Here is a 19680-nt window from a genome sequence, read left to right as displayed (position 1 = left end):
TGCTAAGCTGTGACTAGTCGGTAGCTGCTGCTTCGGCCTACCTGAAGTAAAAAGGTGAATTTGCTGGTGCGTTCTTCTGCCTCACAAGTGGTGGAGGTGCCTCCTGATCCCAGCGTCCTCAACGCGGCACCCCCTGGAGCTCCGTTCCGGTCGTGTTCTTGGCGGCACATCAACCGCCATGGCGCAGTCACATCCCCCTGCTCTCACCGTTCCGGCGCCTGTAGCTACCGATGGGCATCCCACGGCTGCCCATGCCACCTCTGCACCACTGACGTCCCAAGGTGCACTTGCTCAGCACCATTTGACCCACCCAACTTGGTCAGTTACCTCACGTCAGCGCGACCCTCCGGTTTTCGCCGGTCTCCGCGGTGACGACGTCGAAGACTGGCTACAGCAGTACGATCGGGTGAGCGCTTTTAACGGTTGGGACGCTTCTATGAAGCTACTCAACGTCTCATTCTACCTGAGTGACGTGGCTAAGACGTGGTTCCTCAACCATGAGGACGCCATTCCTGACTGGCCTCAATTCACGACACAGATCCGCCAGATATTTGGAACTGTTGGTGCTGGTCCGACCTCTTTTCAAAAGAAGCTAGAGACCCGTGTGCAGCTTCCAGGAGAGACATACACATCATACATTGAGGACGTACTCGCCCTTTGCCGGCGAGTTAACAATGGCATGGTCGAGGCTGAACGTGTCGGACATATTTTAAAAGGAATTGGCTCTTTTGCCTACGCAGCTCTAGCTGCCCAAAATCCCGTCACGGTGGCAGACATTCGTGCCACTTGCCAGCGACTTGACTATCTACAGTCGCGCCGCCTCAACAACACCTGGGATCCGAGCCAAATTCCCGAAACTGATCTGCGCACCATCATACGATCTATAATACGGGAAGAGCTCCACAATGATATTTCGTCGGTTCCTGCCTTCTCACGCCCACCTGCTCAATCTACTGGGTTGCGTGGCATTATCAAGGAGGAGCTTACTTCACTCAATCGTCCCATGGCTACAGAACCACCAGCCCCTCCCTACGTTCCGACGTATGCTGAAGTCACTGCGGCTCCTCCTCCTTGTCCTCCTGTCCATCACGCGCCCGTCCCACCCAGCCTCGCCGCCCTGTCCCCGCGACCACCGGTGTATGGTAATTGGCGGCCTCTCCCACCTCGTCCAGTATGTTTCTACTGCGGAATCCGCGGCCATGTAACACGCGTTTGTCGCCGACGACTGCGAGATGAGCGTGCGAGCTATGGGTACGTTCGACGTGACGACGCCTACCAGCTTCCTCCTCGCCAGTACTACACCGATAATGACCTCCGTCCCTCTTCCTCCCCGTCGACTTCTCCTGACCGGTCTAGGACAGCACGGCCATCGCGTCGTCGCTCCCCGTCACCCTTTCGCCGGACTTCGTCGCCCCTTCGCCCTCCATCTTCAGCTTCTGCCCGCCAAACGGAAAACTAACCTGTGCAGTTTCCGGAGGTAAAACTGCACCGCCTGTCGTCGCTCCAATTCCTCCTCTGCTCCCATCAAACATGTTGACTGTATTCCTTGAGGGACATGAACTGGAAGCTTTAATTGATACCGGCGCCGCTATTTCTATTATGAAACTTGACTTGTGTTTAAAACTGCGAAAAGTGCGCACACCTTATACCGGTCCTCCTTTACGTGCTGCAAATGGACAGAATATTAACCCTTGTGGAGCGTGTACAGCCCGAGTCACCATTGATGGCATCTTGCACTTCATTGAGTTTGCTGTCCTATCCTCCTGTGTCCATCAACTCATCTTCGGCTGGGATTTTCTCCAAAACGCCTCAGCAGTCATTACGTGTTCCCCTCCCACTATTGAAGTCACTGAATGCAACATTCTTGCCGATAGAAAACCACTTTCTTCCCGTGTAGTTATGCTTGCCGATCACGTCCTCTATCCGGGCAACGAAGATATTCTATCTGTGACTTCTGACGCCGTCACCGATGGCGACGTCCTGATTACACCCAGCCCTCGTCTCCTGTCAAGAGGTATTATCATCATCGTGTCCCTTCTTCGCTTCTCCAGCGGTTCTTCTCTTCTCGCCGCATTCAACACCACATCAGAGCCCATTCTTCTGCGACGCGACTCTACTGTTGCATCAATTGCTTCCGCCCAGCCTGTCACACTTCTTCCCATTTCCACCTCCGATCGCTCTGATTCATCCCCTGCCTCGCTCAGTGCAGCACTTCGCCACACGATCAGCACCGACCTGACAACAGACCAGACAGACGCATTGCTCGCTGTATTGAACAAGCACGCAGACTCGTTCGACGTCAATTCCGGCACACTGGGTCAAACCGCTGCAGCAACGCATCGCATACTCACCGACGGATCAAGCATAGTTAGACGCCGGCCTTATCGTGTTTCTCCAACCGAGCGCAAAGTTATTCAGGAAAATGTTGCTGACATGCTTGCACGCAACATCATACGCCCATCGTCTAGTTCCTGGTCATCGCCTGTTGTGCTAGTGCAAAAAAAAGACGGTTCGGTTCGTTTTTGTGTAGATTACCGTGCTCTAAACAGAATAACTCGTAAGGATGTGTATCCCCTCCCTCGAATTGACGACGCCCTCGATTGTTTGCAAGGTGCCCAATTTTTCTCCAGCCTTGACTTAAGATCAGGCTACTGGCAGATCCCCATGAATGAAGATGATAAAGAGAAGACCGCCTTTGCAACACCGGACGGTTTATACGAATTCAATGTAATGCCTTTTGGACTCTGCAACGCTCCTGCTACATTCGAGCGTATGATTGACACAGTTCTCCGCGGCCTCAAATGGAAAACATGTCTCTGTTACTTAGATGACATCGTCATTTTTTCTTCGTCATTTCCTGATCACCTTACTCGTCTCGATGAAGTTTTGACAGCACTTTCCAGCGCTGGCCTACAGCTAAACACGAAGAAATGCCGTTTTGCATCAAAATCCATTAAAGTTCTTGGCCATCTCGTAAGCAGCGAAGGAATTAAGCCTGACCCTGAAAAAATCGCTGCTGCGCTGCACTTTCCCCGTCCAACTCGGGTCAAAGATCTCCGCAGTTTCCTCGGCTTGGCATCATACTTCCGCAGATTCATCCGCAATTTCGCCTCTATTGCCTCACCTTTACATGCGCTTCTTCACAACGACACGCCTTTCATCTGGTCTCCTGCTTGCGAAGAAGCATTTGAAACTCTGAAGCGTGCTCTGACTTCGGGTCCCGTCCTCTGCCATTTTGATGATAAAGCACCGACAATTTTGCACACCGACGCCAGTAGCCATGGCATTGGCGCTGTCCTTCTGCAACGCCAAAACACCTCTACAGAAAATGTTGTTGCCTATGCGAGCCGAACTCTGACTTCTGCGGAACAAAACTACACTATTACCGAACAAGAATGTCTCGCCGTCGTCTGGGCTGTTCAGAAGTTTCGTCCTTACCTGTACGGCCGTCACTTCACAGTCGTCACTGACCACCACGCCCTATGCTGGTTATCCACTTTGAAAAATCTGTCCGGTCGTCTCGGGCGGTGGATCCTCCGCCTTCAAGAGTACGACTTTACTGTCACTTACAAATCGGGCAAGAAGCACAAGGACGCCGACGCTCTCTCTCGTTGCCCTATTGCTTTGCCGTCGCAACCCATGTCCTCGCATTCCTCTCCTGTCCCAACGGAGTCAAGCCATTTAAACCCTACAGTTATGCAGTCTTTGAGCGCCGCCTCTATTGCTCCCATGCCAGATATACACTGCAATCTTGCTCACCACCAGAGTGCTGACCCTTACTGTCAAAAGCTGATTGATAGTCTCAGCGGTGTTCTTAGACCTCCAAATGCCCGTCTCCGTCGTCGGCTCAAAAATTTCAAGTTACAGGATGGCACATTATTTTGGCACAACTACAGCCCACTGGGCCACACATGGGTTCCCGTAATTCCTTCTTCCCTGCGTCCTCAAGTTCTACAAGCCTTCCACGACGACCCCACCGCAGGTCACCTTGGGTACCACAAAACCTATGACCGCATCAAACGTCGTTTCTTCTGGCCTGGTCTTTCAACCTCAGTATTAAAATACGTAGCGTCTTGCATCCCTTGTCAACGACGCAAGCGGTCTACGTCGCCTCCTGCCGGTCTCTTGCAACCTCTCCCATGTCCTTCCACACCTTTCGAAGTCGTCGGAATCGACTTGTATGGACCCCTGCCCTTGACTCCAGCTGGCAACCGCTGGGTCGTTACTGCCGTTGACCACCTCACCCGATACGCTGAAACCGCAGCACTTCCTTCCGGCTCCGCTTCCGAAATCGCCAACTTCTTCCTCCACACCATACTTCTTCGCCACGGCGCCCCTCGCCTCCTCCTTAGCGATCGTGGCAAGTCGTTCCTCTCCACCGTCCTCGCCGCAGTGCTTCATGCTTCAGGCACGGTGCATAAAACTACATCTCCTTACCACCCTCAGACCAATGGCCTCACAGAACGCTTTCATCGCACCCTTTCTGATATGCTATCCACCTACATTCACCCTCAGCACAACAACTGGGACTCTTTACTCCCCTTTGTAACCTTCGCCTACAACACTGCCGTTCAACGAACCACCACCTACTCTCCGTTTTTTCTTGTTTATGCCCGCCATCCTACCTTCTCCCTCGAAGCATCTTTCTTCACAGCTTCTACTCCTTCTGCCGCGCCTTCCCACGAACAGTTCGTGTCTCGTATCGCCCACTGCCGTGATCGTGCCCGCCTTCAAACTGAAGCCACTCAAGCTTCCAGGAAAAGCACGTATGATGCGACTCATCGCTCAGTGTCTTTCCGCCCTGGAGACGAAGTGCTACTCTGGACACCTACTCGCATCCCCGGCCTGTGTGAAAAGTTTCTGAGCCGTTTTATTGGCCCGTACACGGTTCTGGAACAAACTTCCCCTGTAAACTATCTCATCACACCTGCATCGCCTGTTCGCGATCGTCGGTGTCGCGGCACCGAGATTGTGCACGTGTCGCGCTTGAAACCCTTTAACCGCCGACCTTAAGATTTAATTTGCGACCAGGATGGTCGCTTTCGTTCGGGAGGGGGAATGTTGTAAGCACTGTGAGTGACCTTCATCTTCATCTCAGCGTAATCATCATCGGTCATCGGGTCGTGCGAAGAAGACGAAGTGTTGCTAAGCTGTGACTAGTCGGTAGCTGCTGCTTCGGCCTACCTGAAGTAAAAAGGTGAATTTGCTGGTGCGTTCTTCTGCCTCACAATACGAATGAGCCCTGGACATAAGCCCCTTTTATGCTGTCGAGGGTGCCTTTTCGTTGGCAACTACATTACAAATGACAAACCGACACCTGTTGCGACAATGATAGAGTATATATGTGCTGTTATTTTATCAAGAACTTGCAATGGTTTCTTTTAGAGGCCAAAGGCTTACGTACCCCAAATGTCCGAAGGGGCACCGTAGCTGTGTCCAACAAGGATATAGACAATGCTGAAGAACCGGATGCCATGCAGGAACCTCATGCTGTAGGCGTCAGAGCTCTTGTTGGTCGTGATTTGAAGCATCATGCGCGTATTTGACACCACAGAGAATGATGTCAGAACCGATAAAAGAACACCTGAAATGAAAATGAGCGAGAAGTAAAGGAGACCGAATACAAAGAAGTTCATATTTCGTGTAAAGATCATTACTGAACTGCCTTGGAAAAAAGTTTGGCTTCGTGAACTGGTTTTTAAGGAATTAAGCTCCACGGCAACGCGAAAAGGGATAGTCGTATAAGGGAGTATATACGGCAGGTCTTCCTTTCCTATTTGCACGTCCATGAATGCGTGGACGTGTGCTTTCGCACTATGATTAATTCGCATCTGCTTTAATGCAACTTTTTCGCCCGTAAGCGAGTTCCGTGGGCATGCACGTGGTTCTCAATCGCACAAAATCCGAGGCTTGTCTCACAACTTGATGCTTTCTGTATTTTTTTTTGGGGGGGGGGGGAATATAACAATTATGCGATACTTTAGTCGTCATTTCGCTATTAAGCCTTGGAGAAATTTTCTAAATTGACCTGTGAAATGTGAAATCCGGTTTTAGTTAAAACAAAAATATTTCGGAACGTTGTGAAAAACAATTCTTGAGTAATCTTCAATACTGAAATATCAAGACATGAATAAAGGGAGACAATTTTGAAGAGGCCGCAATATCTGTTTAACGATTAGCAATCGAGCCCTGATAGACTAGGCAATTAAAGGGGACTCGAGGAAAGGTGCATTGCAGAAATTGTCTCAAACGCGAAGATCAGCTCGAAACGGCGAGCGTATGCAGGTTGAAGAATTCGGCGCTCATGTTCTCAGTCCTCTGGAGTTATTTCTTTTGTCAATCGTAACACTTGCTCTACTATTAGTAATGTCATAGTGGCATTTGTCATTCGGTTTTATCTAAGTTGGAATCGGTGACGTGCGTAAATATTCAAACGTTTTTACCTTTGTTTTCACCTTTCTGCTTTCTTCGTGAGCAGTACACATCAACGGCAGTTCCAAGCACGATGAGCAGGACTAGAGTGCCTAGAAATGCTCTGAAAAGAAAGGAGCAGTAAATATCTTTCTCCTCTTCGCAGAACACCTCGGATAAAGTGCGGTGCTACACATAACTGCACATACTTACAAAATAATAACCTGAGTTCTTGTCATATCTGGAGCCAATGCTGTCACGCAGTCAGTGATGGTAACGTCAAGAACCTTTGGAAGCACTGAAAGAACAAATGCAATACGCCTAACAAATGCAGAACTTGATCAGAAAGCTGGGCGCTTGAGTGTTCTTTACGTTCGCGAATCGTGGTGTCCTTAGCCACAGCAACTAAATGAGATGTTTTCGCCGGAAGGAATGGTAACGGCTGATTGTCCCACGGGAGCGGGGAATTTTTTCTGCGAGCCTCGCATGGGTTCAGTGCTGCAGATACATACCTGCTTTCGCCATCAGCTGCAGTTCATCTTGATTGCAGACGTCGAGCACGCAAATTCCTAATCGCATGATTGGGATCCTCTGCTCATAGATATGCCCTCGAAATTTGGCTACCTGCACAGAGAAAAATACCTGTCGTAGGCACCCCGAGCTTTCGCTTGCCAAATCTTTCTGTCTATAGTTTCTCGCTACGGCGCCCGTTGAGACTAAAACTGCAGGCTGCCAGATGGTTCTACCTAAAACCACTTGGCTGTGCGGCATGCAATGTCGATGCCGATGAATTGTCGACATTGACCGTTCTCGACGACAACAATATTAGGAGCGCCGTGCTGTATCTGCCTAGTGCGCTGCAAAACGGCTTTCTTGAATAAGCGCAGCCTTTTCTTAGTAATCATGCAAAAAAAAACAAAATAGCTCTCTAAATCTCTAATGGTGGTTCGATTATTATATTTGATAAATCGAACGCCTTGAGCTCGCCGTGTTGCCTGAGTAGTCTGTACGGTCCGGTAGAATATTACTAGCAAGCATCAGGCTTCCTATATTTCGTTTGACTCGGAAGAAAAATGTAGCTCATATGAGTATGAGAACAGTTTATTGTTTTCTTGACTTGTGTTATTTCCTATCTTCAAACGACTGATTTTAATCAGTTGTGCCGACGAAAGCGCGCTTTGAGCGTTTAATTGTTCGCTTCAATTATTTTGCGAAAGTTTGTTTCAACTGAACTTCTTTACGCAGCACAATATTTACACACGTCAAAACTAATCGCTTGCCTGGCGGCAATATATGTACTGAGAGCACGTTGGTAATCAGGACTCCAATATATTTTATATCACAACCTAATTATTACGTAGCGGTTAATAAGACCATGCCTTCTTCCTCAGGAGATGTTAGTGGGAAGTCGAAGTTAGTCCCGAGCTCAAGGTCCCTCTGTTTTTTTTTTCGATTGAAAGTTATTTGAGGGCGTGATTTAACTGAGGTTCGTTCTCATGCCACCCTTATAGTGCAAAGCACGTTTTCGCAGCCCTGCAGGCCTAAGACAGCCAGTCCACATCAGAATCAGCACGTTGTTGACTCTAGGGGGAAGGACAGGGTAGGCACCTCGCACGCAGCACTTTGACGACACGGAGAGTGGGGAAGACGCATGGTAAATAGATGCGGACAAAAACGCATGGGCTAGCAGGCAGGCAAGCGTTATGGTGCGGCGTGTACAGAATTTACCGCGCTGTTGTCTATTCTGCAGACTGCATTGTACGGAAGAATTCGTGGACGTGTGTGTGCTTACTCTTAGGGCCCTGCACGACCAAATTATGCCAGAATTCGTAAACAAGAAGGAAATATTTGTTAACGATGTTTTACGGTATTAGCACTACCATGCCGACAACTGGTCGCAGCAAACTGCAGCTTATAACGGGAAGGTTTTACAGCCGTCCTGTTTTTCTCGTTCCTAGAACAGCATTTATGGGTATAGGTCTTGATGCAATAGATGAGTGCTTTCGGCGAAATAAATAAATGTGATGCAGAATATTATACGAAATAATTGTTCCTGTTTGTTTACATGTAAACAGCGTTCGATTTCGTTAGAACTATACTGAATGGCCAGCATTATCTAACAGCATTGTCGCCACATTCTGATTTTTAATGCGTCAGGTTTTTGTTACGACGAGGCGCAGCTGGGGGAACATGCGGGCTGTCGAAATGTACCAGTAGAATTCTATCTATAGGAGGTGCTATCAGACGCATAGATTCAAAACGTCGCATAAATCCAGCGTGCTTCTAAGGTGTTACGCTGTAAGATTGTTGCAGCATTATACTAATTGTTGTCCAGAGAACGTTTTGCCTCCACAATACAGCTAGAAAGTAAGGAACTGTTGGTACCCCTCGCTGAGGTGATCTTCAAGGGCATATTTCAGACGTATGTAGTTATTCTAGTTTACTGCTCGAGACTCATTTTTCTCTGTGAAACAATAAAAAATGAATGCAGTGCCAAACACATCGTGTCTGTGCAGTTCTGAGGATTTTGCCTCAGACTTCTCTTATGCCTTCTCTAATGTATTAAATATTTAACTTTTTTGTGTCCGGTAATTATGAGCATTAGGTACAGTAACCTAAGAAACCTCTAAGCAATACTCAACAAGCGAGCAGGCGTGATTCTCACCCGTGGATGTGTAATAGACATAGCTGCGGCGATGAGGTCATCCAGGTCGGTTTTGTTTCCGCCATATGCAACCACGTTGCAGTACTGGGCCCGGGCTGTCTCGTGACCGTATTCATTGCGCACAACGGTCTGCACGCATTCATCGAAGGCACCTAGGTCCACCCGCGTGGTCGCCAAAGCTCCGCTAGGGTACTTTGCGGTGGCGTCTATCACTGCGTGAAAAAGAAGCATTTCTCAGACCGGGTGCAAAATCGTTTTCTTTGGTCCCGCTGCCGAATACATGGAAGAGATATAAACAAGACGCCTTTGGTGTAAACTATGGCTTTACTGCTTTACCTGACAATAGCAAAGTTGTAATTTTCTCTAGTTTTGCTGACACCAAGGAATGAAGCTACCGCAGAGCATAATAAATACTGTTTTTTGAGTGGTGCCAAATGATTCCTTTACCAAATTTTACTGGCCTGAGACAGGAACTGTAATATCTCATACGCCATTATGCCTTTAGAAGGGGTGATCGCCAAATGACGATTAGTTTTATCAGTGCCGTTTCACTGTATTGTTTGTTAAAATTGCGTTTTTTGCCCAAGAAAGGCACGCAATCCGCGAAAGCCTTCAAATTCCGAAAGAGAGAGAGGGTAAACGTTTATCCTTTGTCGAAAGTGTGGTGGGAGCCTGTGAGGATGCAGCCTCGTCAGGAGGCCTTGACCCTTGGATTTAGGTCATCTATGTAGCTTTAAAATATTTCGCTGTTGGGATAATTTGTTGTCAGAAATTATGAAAGGATTTTAGCACCAAGATACTAAACCTAAAAAAGAAGGCAACACGGGGGCTTTGTTCTCTTCATTCATGTGTGTAGTACGTCCTGGCGCTAAAATTTTGTATAATCACCTCTATGGTTCTGCTCAAGACGTGGAGTTGGACATCCATGTCGGAGCCACGCAACGTGGCTTGCCACTGATCAGAGTTCGACAGCTGGAGGCTCTCCGGCGGAATGTCCTGAGGGCACTTATGCAGGATGTGGCCAAGGTTAGCCTTGGGGTGACAACGCAGTTTGGTAAACGGTATACTCATTCGTACTCCGACTGTAAAGATTTTATACTTTTGCCGCCTTCAAAAGCGGAATTAGTTTCTACCATTGCACCATTATGTACTTCCAGACAATTCCGAGAGTCCACTTGCGCTAGATAAATGTAATGCAACCGAGAGTTTCAAGAACTTTCCACAACAAAGCAGCGTGCGTCGTTGGTCTTGAATTACCGCCCCAAGTAACCGACCACGTAGTGCTATTGTGACGAAGGGGAATGGGTTTTCCCTCTTGCCTGCAAAAATGATGGAAATATGACGTCTGATGTTAGTTTGTTAGCATATTATATGTATTTATCAAATTATGAGGCGCTGAAGGTGTTCTTCTATGCTCTATGTTTCTGGGTTTTCATCTCTAAATTTCTTGTAGTTGACGCTACTTGTCACGTGGAAATGCAGGAGGAAGTCGCTCTGAACCTGCCCAACCCATAGCTATATGAACGCGAACAATTTCAAAGAAAGACGGATACTTCTCCAGTGATGTGGACGCTGAGAACACGCAGCCATGTTGAATCACCCCCGATTACTTCTCTGGCGGCGCCTACGTGACTGCCTTAGGGCATTTGGCCGTTATGAGGCAACTCAACGTGTCATCGTTTTCAAGCAAGCCTACAAAACATAGTGTGCATAAACGCTGTCTTTCTGCACAGTGCACAGTTTCTGGCCGAGGATGTCATGGCCTCCGTGCAACTGTTAAGAGACACGTTTTTTCTTTATAAAAGGAGACACTGAACCCGACGAGTTCAAACATGAGCCGCGCGTGTTTCATGAAGTCTCGCTGCCATTTCTGCCTAATTTCGCGGAGCTGGGAAAAGCCATGGTCTCCAGAGTGACAGCATCGGAAAGGGATCGCACAGAGAGCATCATTTACGAGGTGTATGCAGCCACGCCCAACACAGACTTGAGGATACCTTTGACAGCAGTGGCAGCTGTGCGTTCATTGCGAAATGTCTCGTTTGAAGACAACTCGTCGCATGACGCCTTTGTACGTAAAATCTGCGTGCCTTTATTCTTCAAGGCCGGCTATTCCCCTTCGACCTGTGCGGCCACTTATTGGTAAACTGCTTTCTGTCATGTCTACGGCAAAAATTCATGACGCCGACTATATCTGATCACACTGTCGTGGCACGGTTCTTACAGCACCTCGGCGACGGTTCCTCCACGGCGCTGGAAATAATTTTCTTGTACCATTCCTTTCAAGACTGCGCAAACTTCACAAAAATGGCGAGGAATCACTTAGCATAACGAAGCCGCCGCCATTCTTCGGCGCCATCGATACTACCACTAAAGACATTGGAGAAGAAAGCGCTACTGCGGCATTAACGCGCTTTCTTGTTCTACAACGCTTTTAAGGCGACAGCGTTTAATGGCTATTGCTCACGACCGTGTACGTCGGTGAGTCCTTTCGTTACGCTCTTCAGCAACTCGATATGAAAAAAAAACTTTGTGCAGGATGGGATTCGAACCACCATCCTTCCGTTCAGCAGCCGACCGTGCGAACGACTACGCTACTTCCTGACAATTTATATGTACTTCTTGTCTAGGACGCTGGGGAGAGTTTGCTGAAAGGCGTCGAATCAGACGGATGCCTCCCAAACGCCCTGCAGTGTCTCCAGAATTTAAGACTCAAACACAATTGTGTACTTAATCAACATCTTAACCACACATCAGTGACACAAGCAGCAATACCACGCTAAAGGCTTTCGCCTCAACGAACTTTAGGTCAACAAAGTGGCCCCTGAATTTTTGCATATCGCCGTGTGGCGCCGGCCCACATGATTCCCCCTTTTTTAAGGACAGCACCCCAGGACTTATAATACATCCCGTCCGCTTTGTACGAAGGCTATATGAATTGTCAACTGGAGAGATTTTACTACCGTGCTAATTTTCTTCTAATTCACTGTTCCAATTCTGTCTCAAGTAGATGTAGGCGTATAATAAATAAATAAAATGAAAGAACTGAAGAAACATTTAAATACAAAAATTAATAAATGCCAATATTCTCTTTGGCTTCTTTTCGGATAGTTAAAGATGCAGAGTGGACATAAATATAAAAAAAAATTCTTTAAAATGTTGTCTCTAATTCTTCCGATTAATTATATAGTTCTATAGCCCTAGAATTCCTAATAAAATATTCCCAATCGTCTATAAAGCCGAATGTCAATTTTGTAACGAAAAGACAAAAGGGAAACCTTCAACACGTGGTGTGAATCTCCAAAAACAATTCAAGAATAGACGCAATCAGGAACCCGAAGCAAGAGCAGCGGGAGGTCGTGCTGACCAACCCTGACCTTGCGCACCGTTGAGGCTTGGTGGCGACAGCAATGGCGGGAGCGAAAGTCCAATGGCTTCTTGGAATAGGGGAGCCATTCACCATCATTGGCTGTGCTTAATGGAAGTTTTATTCGTTTATGCGTTCCTGTTTATTGCCAGATGCAAATATATTCCTGGAACTAGGACTCCCAAGCTTCAAATTTTCGTTGATGAAAAGGTCACCACTTGGGAGCTTTGAAAACAATTTTCTTAGATTGTTATTCGTTGGGCTTATGTTCTGGATATTTTTAACAGATTGCTTGATGGGAACTTATCTGCGATTTCTAAAGGCAATCTGACGAATTGAATTATTGAAGATTTAATGGTAAAGTTTCCGTCAAGGTTTAGAGTAATTTACTGCATTGTTAGGTTTAGTTTTAGTTCTTTTTTATCAAGTTATGAAGTTTATCTCTATTACCTTTAATTTTTTTCCTTGTTCATATGAATGCGGATCGCTCTGTATTTCAGGTACGATCTTGCAAACTAACTATAGCCGTTAAGTGGCCTACTTGCGTTGCATTGCACATGACAGGGAGAATAAAAATATTATTGCTTCTATTAAAACATCGCTGTGAAATCGTTTGAATCATATCAACAATGCACAGAACAGCAACCACAGGAACAGTGAAGGTACGCAACATCTAAATATGAAAAATATCAACCAAGACTAGTTTGTATAAGCCGGATTTAACAAATGGAAATCATGTTCAAAACAAAACAAGCAATAAGGAAACAAATGAAAACTTGGTTTGTGTGAGGGGACAGAAACGAAGATAAAAAATTAGCAGAATGAACCTACAAGCCTGGATAAGCAACGCAAAAGCATACACTAACAGCATTACTACCGCCATTTCATGTATCGCCAATAACAACAACAATGTGAGAACAAGGGGAAAATTTTACGTACGCAAAACGGTAAAAAGGTTCCTAAGATAATAATCTAGAAAAGGTAGACTGACGAGTGAGGCTTTTTACTGGAGGGGGCCAACCAAAAAGGTATATTCTTTAGAAGAAACGGAGATAGAAGCGGTTCTAAAGCACTCGTGATTGCTTCTAAGAATAAAAAAGGCCCATACTTCCCCGTTTTGCTCATTACTCAGGTTTAGCTAGAAATCTTGCTTTTTCATGCCAGGAACTACAAGCTCTACGGTGAAACTGTACTTCCTGGTTTCCACCCTAATTGCTCCGTAAAGATGGTTTTTACTCATGCGTGTTTTTTTTCCCCGCTTTTGCATTCATTTTCACTTCTTTTACAGCCTTCATACCTCTTCGCGGCACATGAAACACTCCTGTAGCGATTTTTCAGAGTAAGCTTCCATTAGTGACGTTTTCTGTCTTATTCAATGAATTTGGCGTCATCTCGATCATTTCCTATGTAACCCCAGCCGGCTTCCTGCTTGTTTCTGGGTTTTTCCAGGCACGCCCTTTTACTTTTTACCTGCTCGAAGCTGCATACACCCTGTGTTTGCTCACTCCGCAGGGTACTGTTAAGCGGCGCTAAGCCGAAAAACGGTACGCCATGAGGGGATGACATTTCATAAATTGTGGTCCTACGCGAGAGGTCGGTCCGGTGCCACTGCACCCCTCGCAGCCTCAGCTAGACTAAGTTTATTCATTAAATTTAGACGAGGTGCCTCCGTTCTGTTGCTTCTCTTTTGTCCTTTGTCGCTGAAGCGCAGATATATATTTAGAGTTCCTGCTGAAGTCCATGTGGTCTTTCTCGGCTAGCGACAAGCTTATACCGCAAAGGAAGGAAATAAATGAAGATAAAGTTAACGAGTCAAAACATGTCAGATATGTTGAGATTCAAAGCAATGGACACCCTTTTTATAATTCACCAGTTGTAAACATCACTTTCCACCGTAAAACAAAAAAGAAGCAAAGAAAGCACTACTTAGGTAGGTACAGAAAAAAACACCGATAAATCCAAATCATTTCCTCCTGGACTGTCCAGAAGGCAGCTAGCAACGAGAACACATCCGATTAAATTGATAACGAAACAGCTTGCGGAACATTGGGCTTGCCAAATCTGCGCATCTTGGCTTCCTAACGCTGTTCAATAATCTCGCTGCATCCGTGTTTACAAACGCAGCCAAAGAGGAACTTGGGAAGCGTTCAGAAGCCTTTTTGCTGTTTAGATTGCTTGCTGCTAGCCCACGTCGAAGCGCTACACTAATGGATAGCAATTGAAGGGACAGGAAAGCAGGAAAGTATGTGGCTAATTACGGACCAAGCACATACAGAAAAGCGCGGCCAACCAGAGGTCGTATTCAGAGCGTTGTTGATGCGGATCACTTATTTATGCTCGGTCGCCTGCTCAGCTGTTTTCTATACCGGGTGTTTTTTTTTTATAAGTTTCTGTTTTAAAAATTAGGGTTTTTGTGGAAAATGAAGGCTTTTTGCGGCATAGTAATACCAGTGTTGGCGGACGTCAGAAAACAGCTGAATCATGCCAACTAGTGAATGATTACCTAAATTTTAGGAGTAAACATTTAAACTATTAGCGATGGGCACCTGGTTGCATTTAGAGAGTTGTAGCCGTCCGTTAGTAATAGCGATATCAATTTTTAGAATTTCGAAAACGTGAGCACCCTCGCCTTTGTCACTGAAGAAATTTTGGCTAGATTTTACCAAATTGCCTGCGCTCTCGGAGAGTATGCAGGCAACGCAACCCCTCCAGAGAACGTAACTAGTCGAAATAGCGAAATTAAAATTGATTGAGCCACGGCGGTGAGGGCAATTGCGGTTACGAAATTTAAAAAACTGATTTGGCTATTACTAACGACCATATACAAATCTCTAATCGTCACGAGGTGCCTATCGGTAATAGTTAAATATTTAAGTATTAGAATTTAGTTAATCACTTTAGTAGTTAACAAGATTCACCCGTTATTTGACGTCCGCCTACACTTTTATTACTATGACACAAAAAGCTTCTCTTAACCTAAAAAAACTGTGTTTATAAAAATTTTGCGTCTTCTAAAAAAAATTTCCCGGTATAGCTTTCTACCATATCTACCCAGAACAGAGGCGTTGGTAGATATAGCACCGATGTTTCTCATTTTTGTCGATTAAGTGCTCAGGCTACATTTAAAAGCATGAGGTTCACGTTCTTAAATATTTGGTTTATACAGGAAGGCGTGTTTTATTAAGCCGCTTGCATATACAGCCGTCTGGATTACCTGACGAGACTTTCGTTCCAGTCTTTTGTGTCCTGTTACATTGCGCTGTTCCAAACAGGCGAAATTTTGCACTTTTTTACTCATGAGGCGAGAAAGAAAACAGTCACCGGAACCAAGTAGAGTAGACGAATGTATCTTTCTGTCTTTATATATTTTTTTCATTTGAAATGAATAATATAAGTACTTGATGACTGAAACATAATTGATGACAAAGCAGAAAAGAACTACCACATGCCGCCTAGCCCACGACATTTGAATTTCGAGTCCAGTGGACTAGCAACTGAGCCATGGCGCTGGCTGTCGCGTCTTTTGCTTTCGGAGTATTAATGTTCGGTGTAACGTTACCTTGAGAGTGTTCATTAGCACCACCCTCCTGTATAGCGGCGGACGTAGTACTTGCTAATACATTACCGCGAGTGTCATGTGGAATGTCATCAAACGGTGAGAGCAGAAGCTGATCGTGATCATTCGTATGCTGCCTATGGTATCAAGCTCTCAGATCTGTGGCCCTCTTTAAGCTATTGAGCAGACAGAAAGAAAATGAGAGGCTTGTAATGTTATAACACGCGTATAGAGGTAGGCAATAGTCACCTAAACCTAGTAGCATAGGGGAATGTTTCTGTATTTATAGTTTTTAATGAAAAATTAATAGTACAATTACTTTATAACTAAAAAATAATTAGTCAGAACCGATGACCTACGAAAGCGTCCGTGTCCTTCAGGAACCAAAACGGACACATAAATATTGGCGCAAAATGTTCAGCATGCGCTTTTCAATGCCGGGCATTGCGAACACTCACTAAAAAAGCGTATGCAAGTAAATATTTTCAGTAAGCACGAACGTGAACAGAACGCGTCGTTTAATAACGTGTTTGTTTGCTGCCATTTATTTTCTGCCCAGGCGGCGAGAGAGCAAGAGAGAGGGAGAGAAAAATATTTACGTTCCGACCCTGGTCCGAAGTTTAGCTACTCTGCATAGTATTTTCACGCAGGTACTTTGCCTCCTTGCAAGATGTACCCGTTTTTTATTTAGGGCTGTGAAAGTATTTCTCGACTACTATTTGCGTTCTGCCCTTCCAGCCTCTAATTCAACCTAGATGTTATCATTATGAACTGGAACTTTTCCAAGTCTCTTCCCCTAAAACTACGAAATATCGCTTTATGTAGGTTAGACTGGTACTGGTGCTGAACAATTGCTAATATTCAGGAAGGGATTAGTTATTTCAAAACGAGTTTCGCAAGCCATATAACGTTTGATTCCTAATGAAATCACTGAGCAGAGTGCGTATGCCCAATGCTAATTGTGGCTTTGGGCATGCGCACTTCAGGTTCGCATTTGCACTCCCCGAGGGAAAGAATGAGCACTGTATTACAGGTGAGGTTAATCGCTGAGTGAACATCGCACTTCACGCGACCGCATGCGACAAGGCACTTGAACTTCATGATCTGCTCCGAGCGTAACTCACATCGCAGCGCCCACGGCTCCAAGTTCCGGACTCCGCGCACCAGCGTGAGAAGACCGACGCTGCAGTCGGCCGACACTTCGGCTTCCAGGAGCTTCCTCGTCAATGACGGGGACGCCCGATTCATGGCACTGGCGATCCATTCTTTGAGCTTGCTTACATAGCTCACGTTTTGCTGCTCCGTCATTGATGCCGAGGAATCCCCGTCAGACCCACTGCCACCGAGGCAACACGGGAGGCACCCGCAAAGAAGCACCGTCACCACGATTAGAACCACTTTTTGCACACTCATGATGTTGCGAAAACCTCCTAAAACATTTGAAGGGGTGCAAGTTAGCAAAATGACACGAAGGCTGCTTGCAGATACTTAATTAGGCTGATGCATGTCTTACAAAGTTGTCCTCCGCTAAACTAAAATTCAGAAAACTGCCAGCTCGATCGCTAACGCCTGAAGCCCTTCCTAAATGGGAGCACGAGAGAAGGGAATTTCCAAAGAGCGCATCTGCATGGGAGTCCCAGTAGTAGTGTCTGAAGAGATCAGGCGCACGCGTGCGAAAGGCAGCCACTCGCCATTCACCCCTTTTATAAAGCGCGCACTCATGACGCGCGTACGGCACGCCGTTCCAAAAAGGGCCTCTCCCGTAGAAAGACGGAAAGAGCGCAAGTGTGATCGGCTCTTCGCCCTCGCCTTCTTTCTTGGCAGGGACCTTCCGATGGCGTGTGGCGTTGGCATGTTTGGAGCATTCAAAGCGTTGTGTTTCTTTTTTATGTTTCTTTGTTTTGGCCGCTGCCAAGTCGTTTTGGCTGAGTAGTCGTATCTCGACATCCTACAGGCATTGTTTCAACGCGTATGCGTGAAACATACTGCCTGCAGGCTGTCTGACTGCTGCGGGGATTTTTCTCATGGCTGTTTTGCGGAAAGCTTACATTATGACGGCTCGCGCAGTCTTGGCATTTTAAATAATTTGCTCATCCTGTCATCCTAACGGCTTCTTTGTTTTTGTCTTTCCTCGTATGACACACCTTCAGTGCAGTGGCGACTACGCAACATCCTGCTAACCTAGTATGTAACCTTTCGGCGTTAAATTTTTGCCTCTTGTGCAATTACGATAAGCATAGAGTTTCTAAATACTATCTAGAGGGAATGCTAGCCGTTCTGCACTTAATCCGCCAAGGACGCCCAAGGTATGCTGGGAAGACGTGATTTCAGAGTGACATCTGGTGGCTTGATGTCTGTTCAATTGATTGGGTTTCGTGGTTGTTCAGTTTCGTTTTCATTGATGTTTTATGCACCCAGCTACCCACGCAGTTCATTCGAGATCCGAAGCATCCGAAGTCACTTTACTCGAAGTTTGCGGAGAAAAGTGACTGGTGCCTACTGAGCCTGAAGGACGTTTGCCCCATGGTTTGGAGCCATTTACGCAGTAAGCTGGGTTTGTTCAGCGCAAACCTGTGCATTGAAATGCGAAGGAAGGGTACAAAGTCCTTTGTGAATTTAAAACAGAACAGTCTGCTACTGTGACCGCTATATATCACTGTAAAAAAATTGCTCATTTAAGGGTTGTGTTTTGTGTCTATAATTCGCACCCTTGCACCCTCCCAAAAGGGTAAAACTTAGGCTTATCACACCCATAGTAAGGTGGGATCGTTACAGTTGCACCCTTTTTTTCGACTGCTTTAGTTTCATAGATTTTCATTGCTTCAAAAGACTGACATTTTATTTTTCGGTGCACTCTTCGAAGAAAGCTAGCCAATCCTTATGCGAAAAGCTGCTGACGGCGTGTCTAACTTTGCACTACAGTCACGGCATCCCCAACTATAAACATAATTCCGAGATGTGTGTTTCACGGTGTTTCTAAGCTTGTTTGCTGTGGAGTAACATTTGTGAAGTGTGCATCATGGTCACGGCGTTTTTTTTCTGAATATATTCGAAAAAATAACAATAGAGCTTGCCAAAAGATGCTCGCCTTCAGCAAACCCGTTCGCACAGTTACACGATAGTATGATGTGCCACGTATTTTAGCCGAAGGAATATAAACAGGTGTAAGCATAACTGGATTGATTTATACGAAGCTGCACTGAGGTGACAGAGCTTAACACAAAAGGCTCAATACTTTCGTGCCATGACGCGCATCCTTTCTCCAAGTTTAATATGCCATTTCAGCAAGCAACTATTTGGAATCAATAATGCTTAGATCTTCAGCTGAAATAATTTCGTTAAATATCATATTACGGGGGTGCAAATCGCAGTTATAGCTGCTCGCATAAAGGCTGCAGCCGTCACTTAAGGGAAAGCTCAAATAGCTCAGATAATTTAGAAGCACGCTTGATTCAACTACTGCAACTTTGTTCAACAAGTCAAAGAACACCCTTACGCACCCTTGCACTCGAAGGAGCTGCAACACCCTTCTACCCGTGCACTTTTGAAGGGTTTATGGGTGTATTAAAGGTGCTGACGTGCTCAGCGCACCCTTTATAAAAAGACAAGTAAAAATAACGGTGTGGAAAGAGTGCTTGCATTAGCGTTACACCTTTAGGGGTGCGAATTTTTTTACTGTTTTTG

At 46.0% G+C, this 19680-nt stretch overlaps 1 protein-coding gene across 1 annotated transcript in view; it reads right to left on the bottom strand.

The window, feature by feature from the left end:
• The window catches only part of LOC144111936 (nose resistant to fluoxetine protein 6-like), a 58064-nt gene extending 40431 nt beyond the window's left edge, over window positions 1-17633 (bottom strand). The window contains exons 1-6 of the mRNA XM_077645027.1: window positions 17121-17633; window positions 9077-9288; window positions 6924-7035; window positions 6625-6709; window positions 6444-6535; window positions 5405-5584 (exon numbers count right to left, since the gene is read on the bottom strand). Of these exons, the coding sequence (XP_077501153.1) occupies window positions 5405-5584; window positions 6444-6535; window positions 6625-6709; window positions 6924-7035; window positions 9077-9288; window positions 17121-17409 (970 nt within the window). The 5' untranslated portion in view covers window positions 17410-17633. The remainder of the gene's footprint in view (window positions 1-5404; window positions 5585-6443; window positions 6536-6624; window positions 6710-6923; window positions 7036-9076; window positions 9289-17120) is intronic.
• Between the last annotated feature and the right edge of the window lie 2047 nt (window positions 17634-19680).

This window comes from Amblyomma americanum, unplaced genomic scaffold (assembly GCF_052857255.1).
Source record: "Amblyomma americanum isolate KBUSLIRL-KWMA unplaced genomic scaffold, ASM5285725v1 scaffold_19, whole genome shotgun sequence".
Taxonomy (NCBI): Eukaryota; Metazoa; Arthropoda; class Arachnida; order Ixodida; family Ixodidae; genus Amblyomma; species Amblyomma americanum.
The sequence above is the reverse complement of the archived record's forward strand: the minus strand, read 5'-3'. Positions and strand labels throughout refer to the sequence as shown.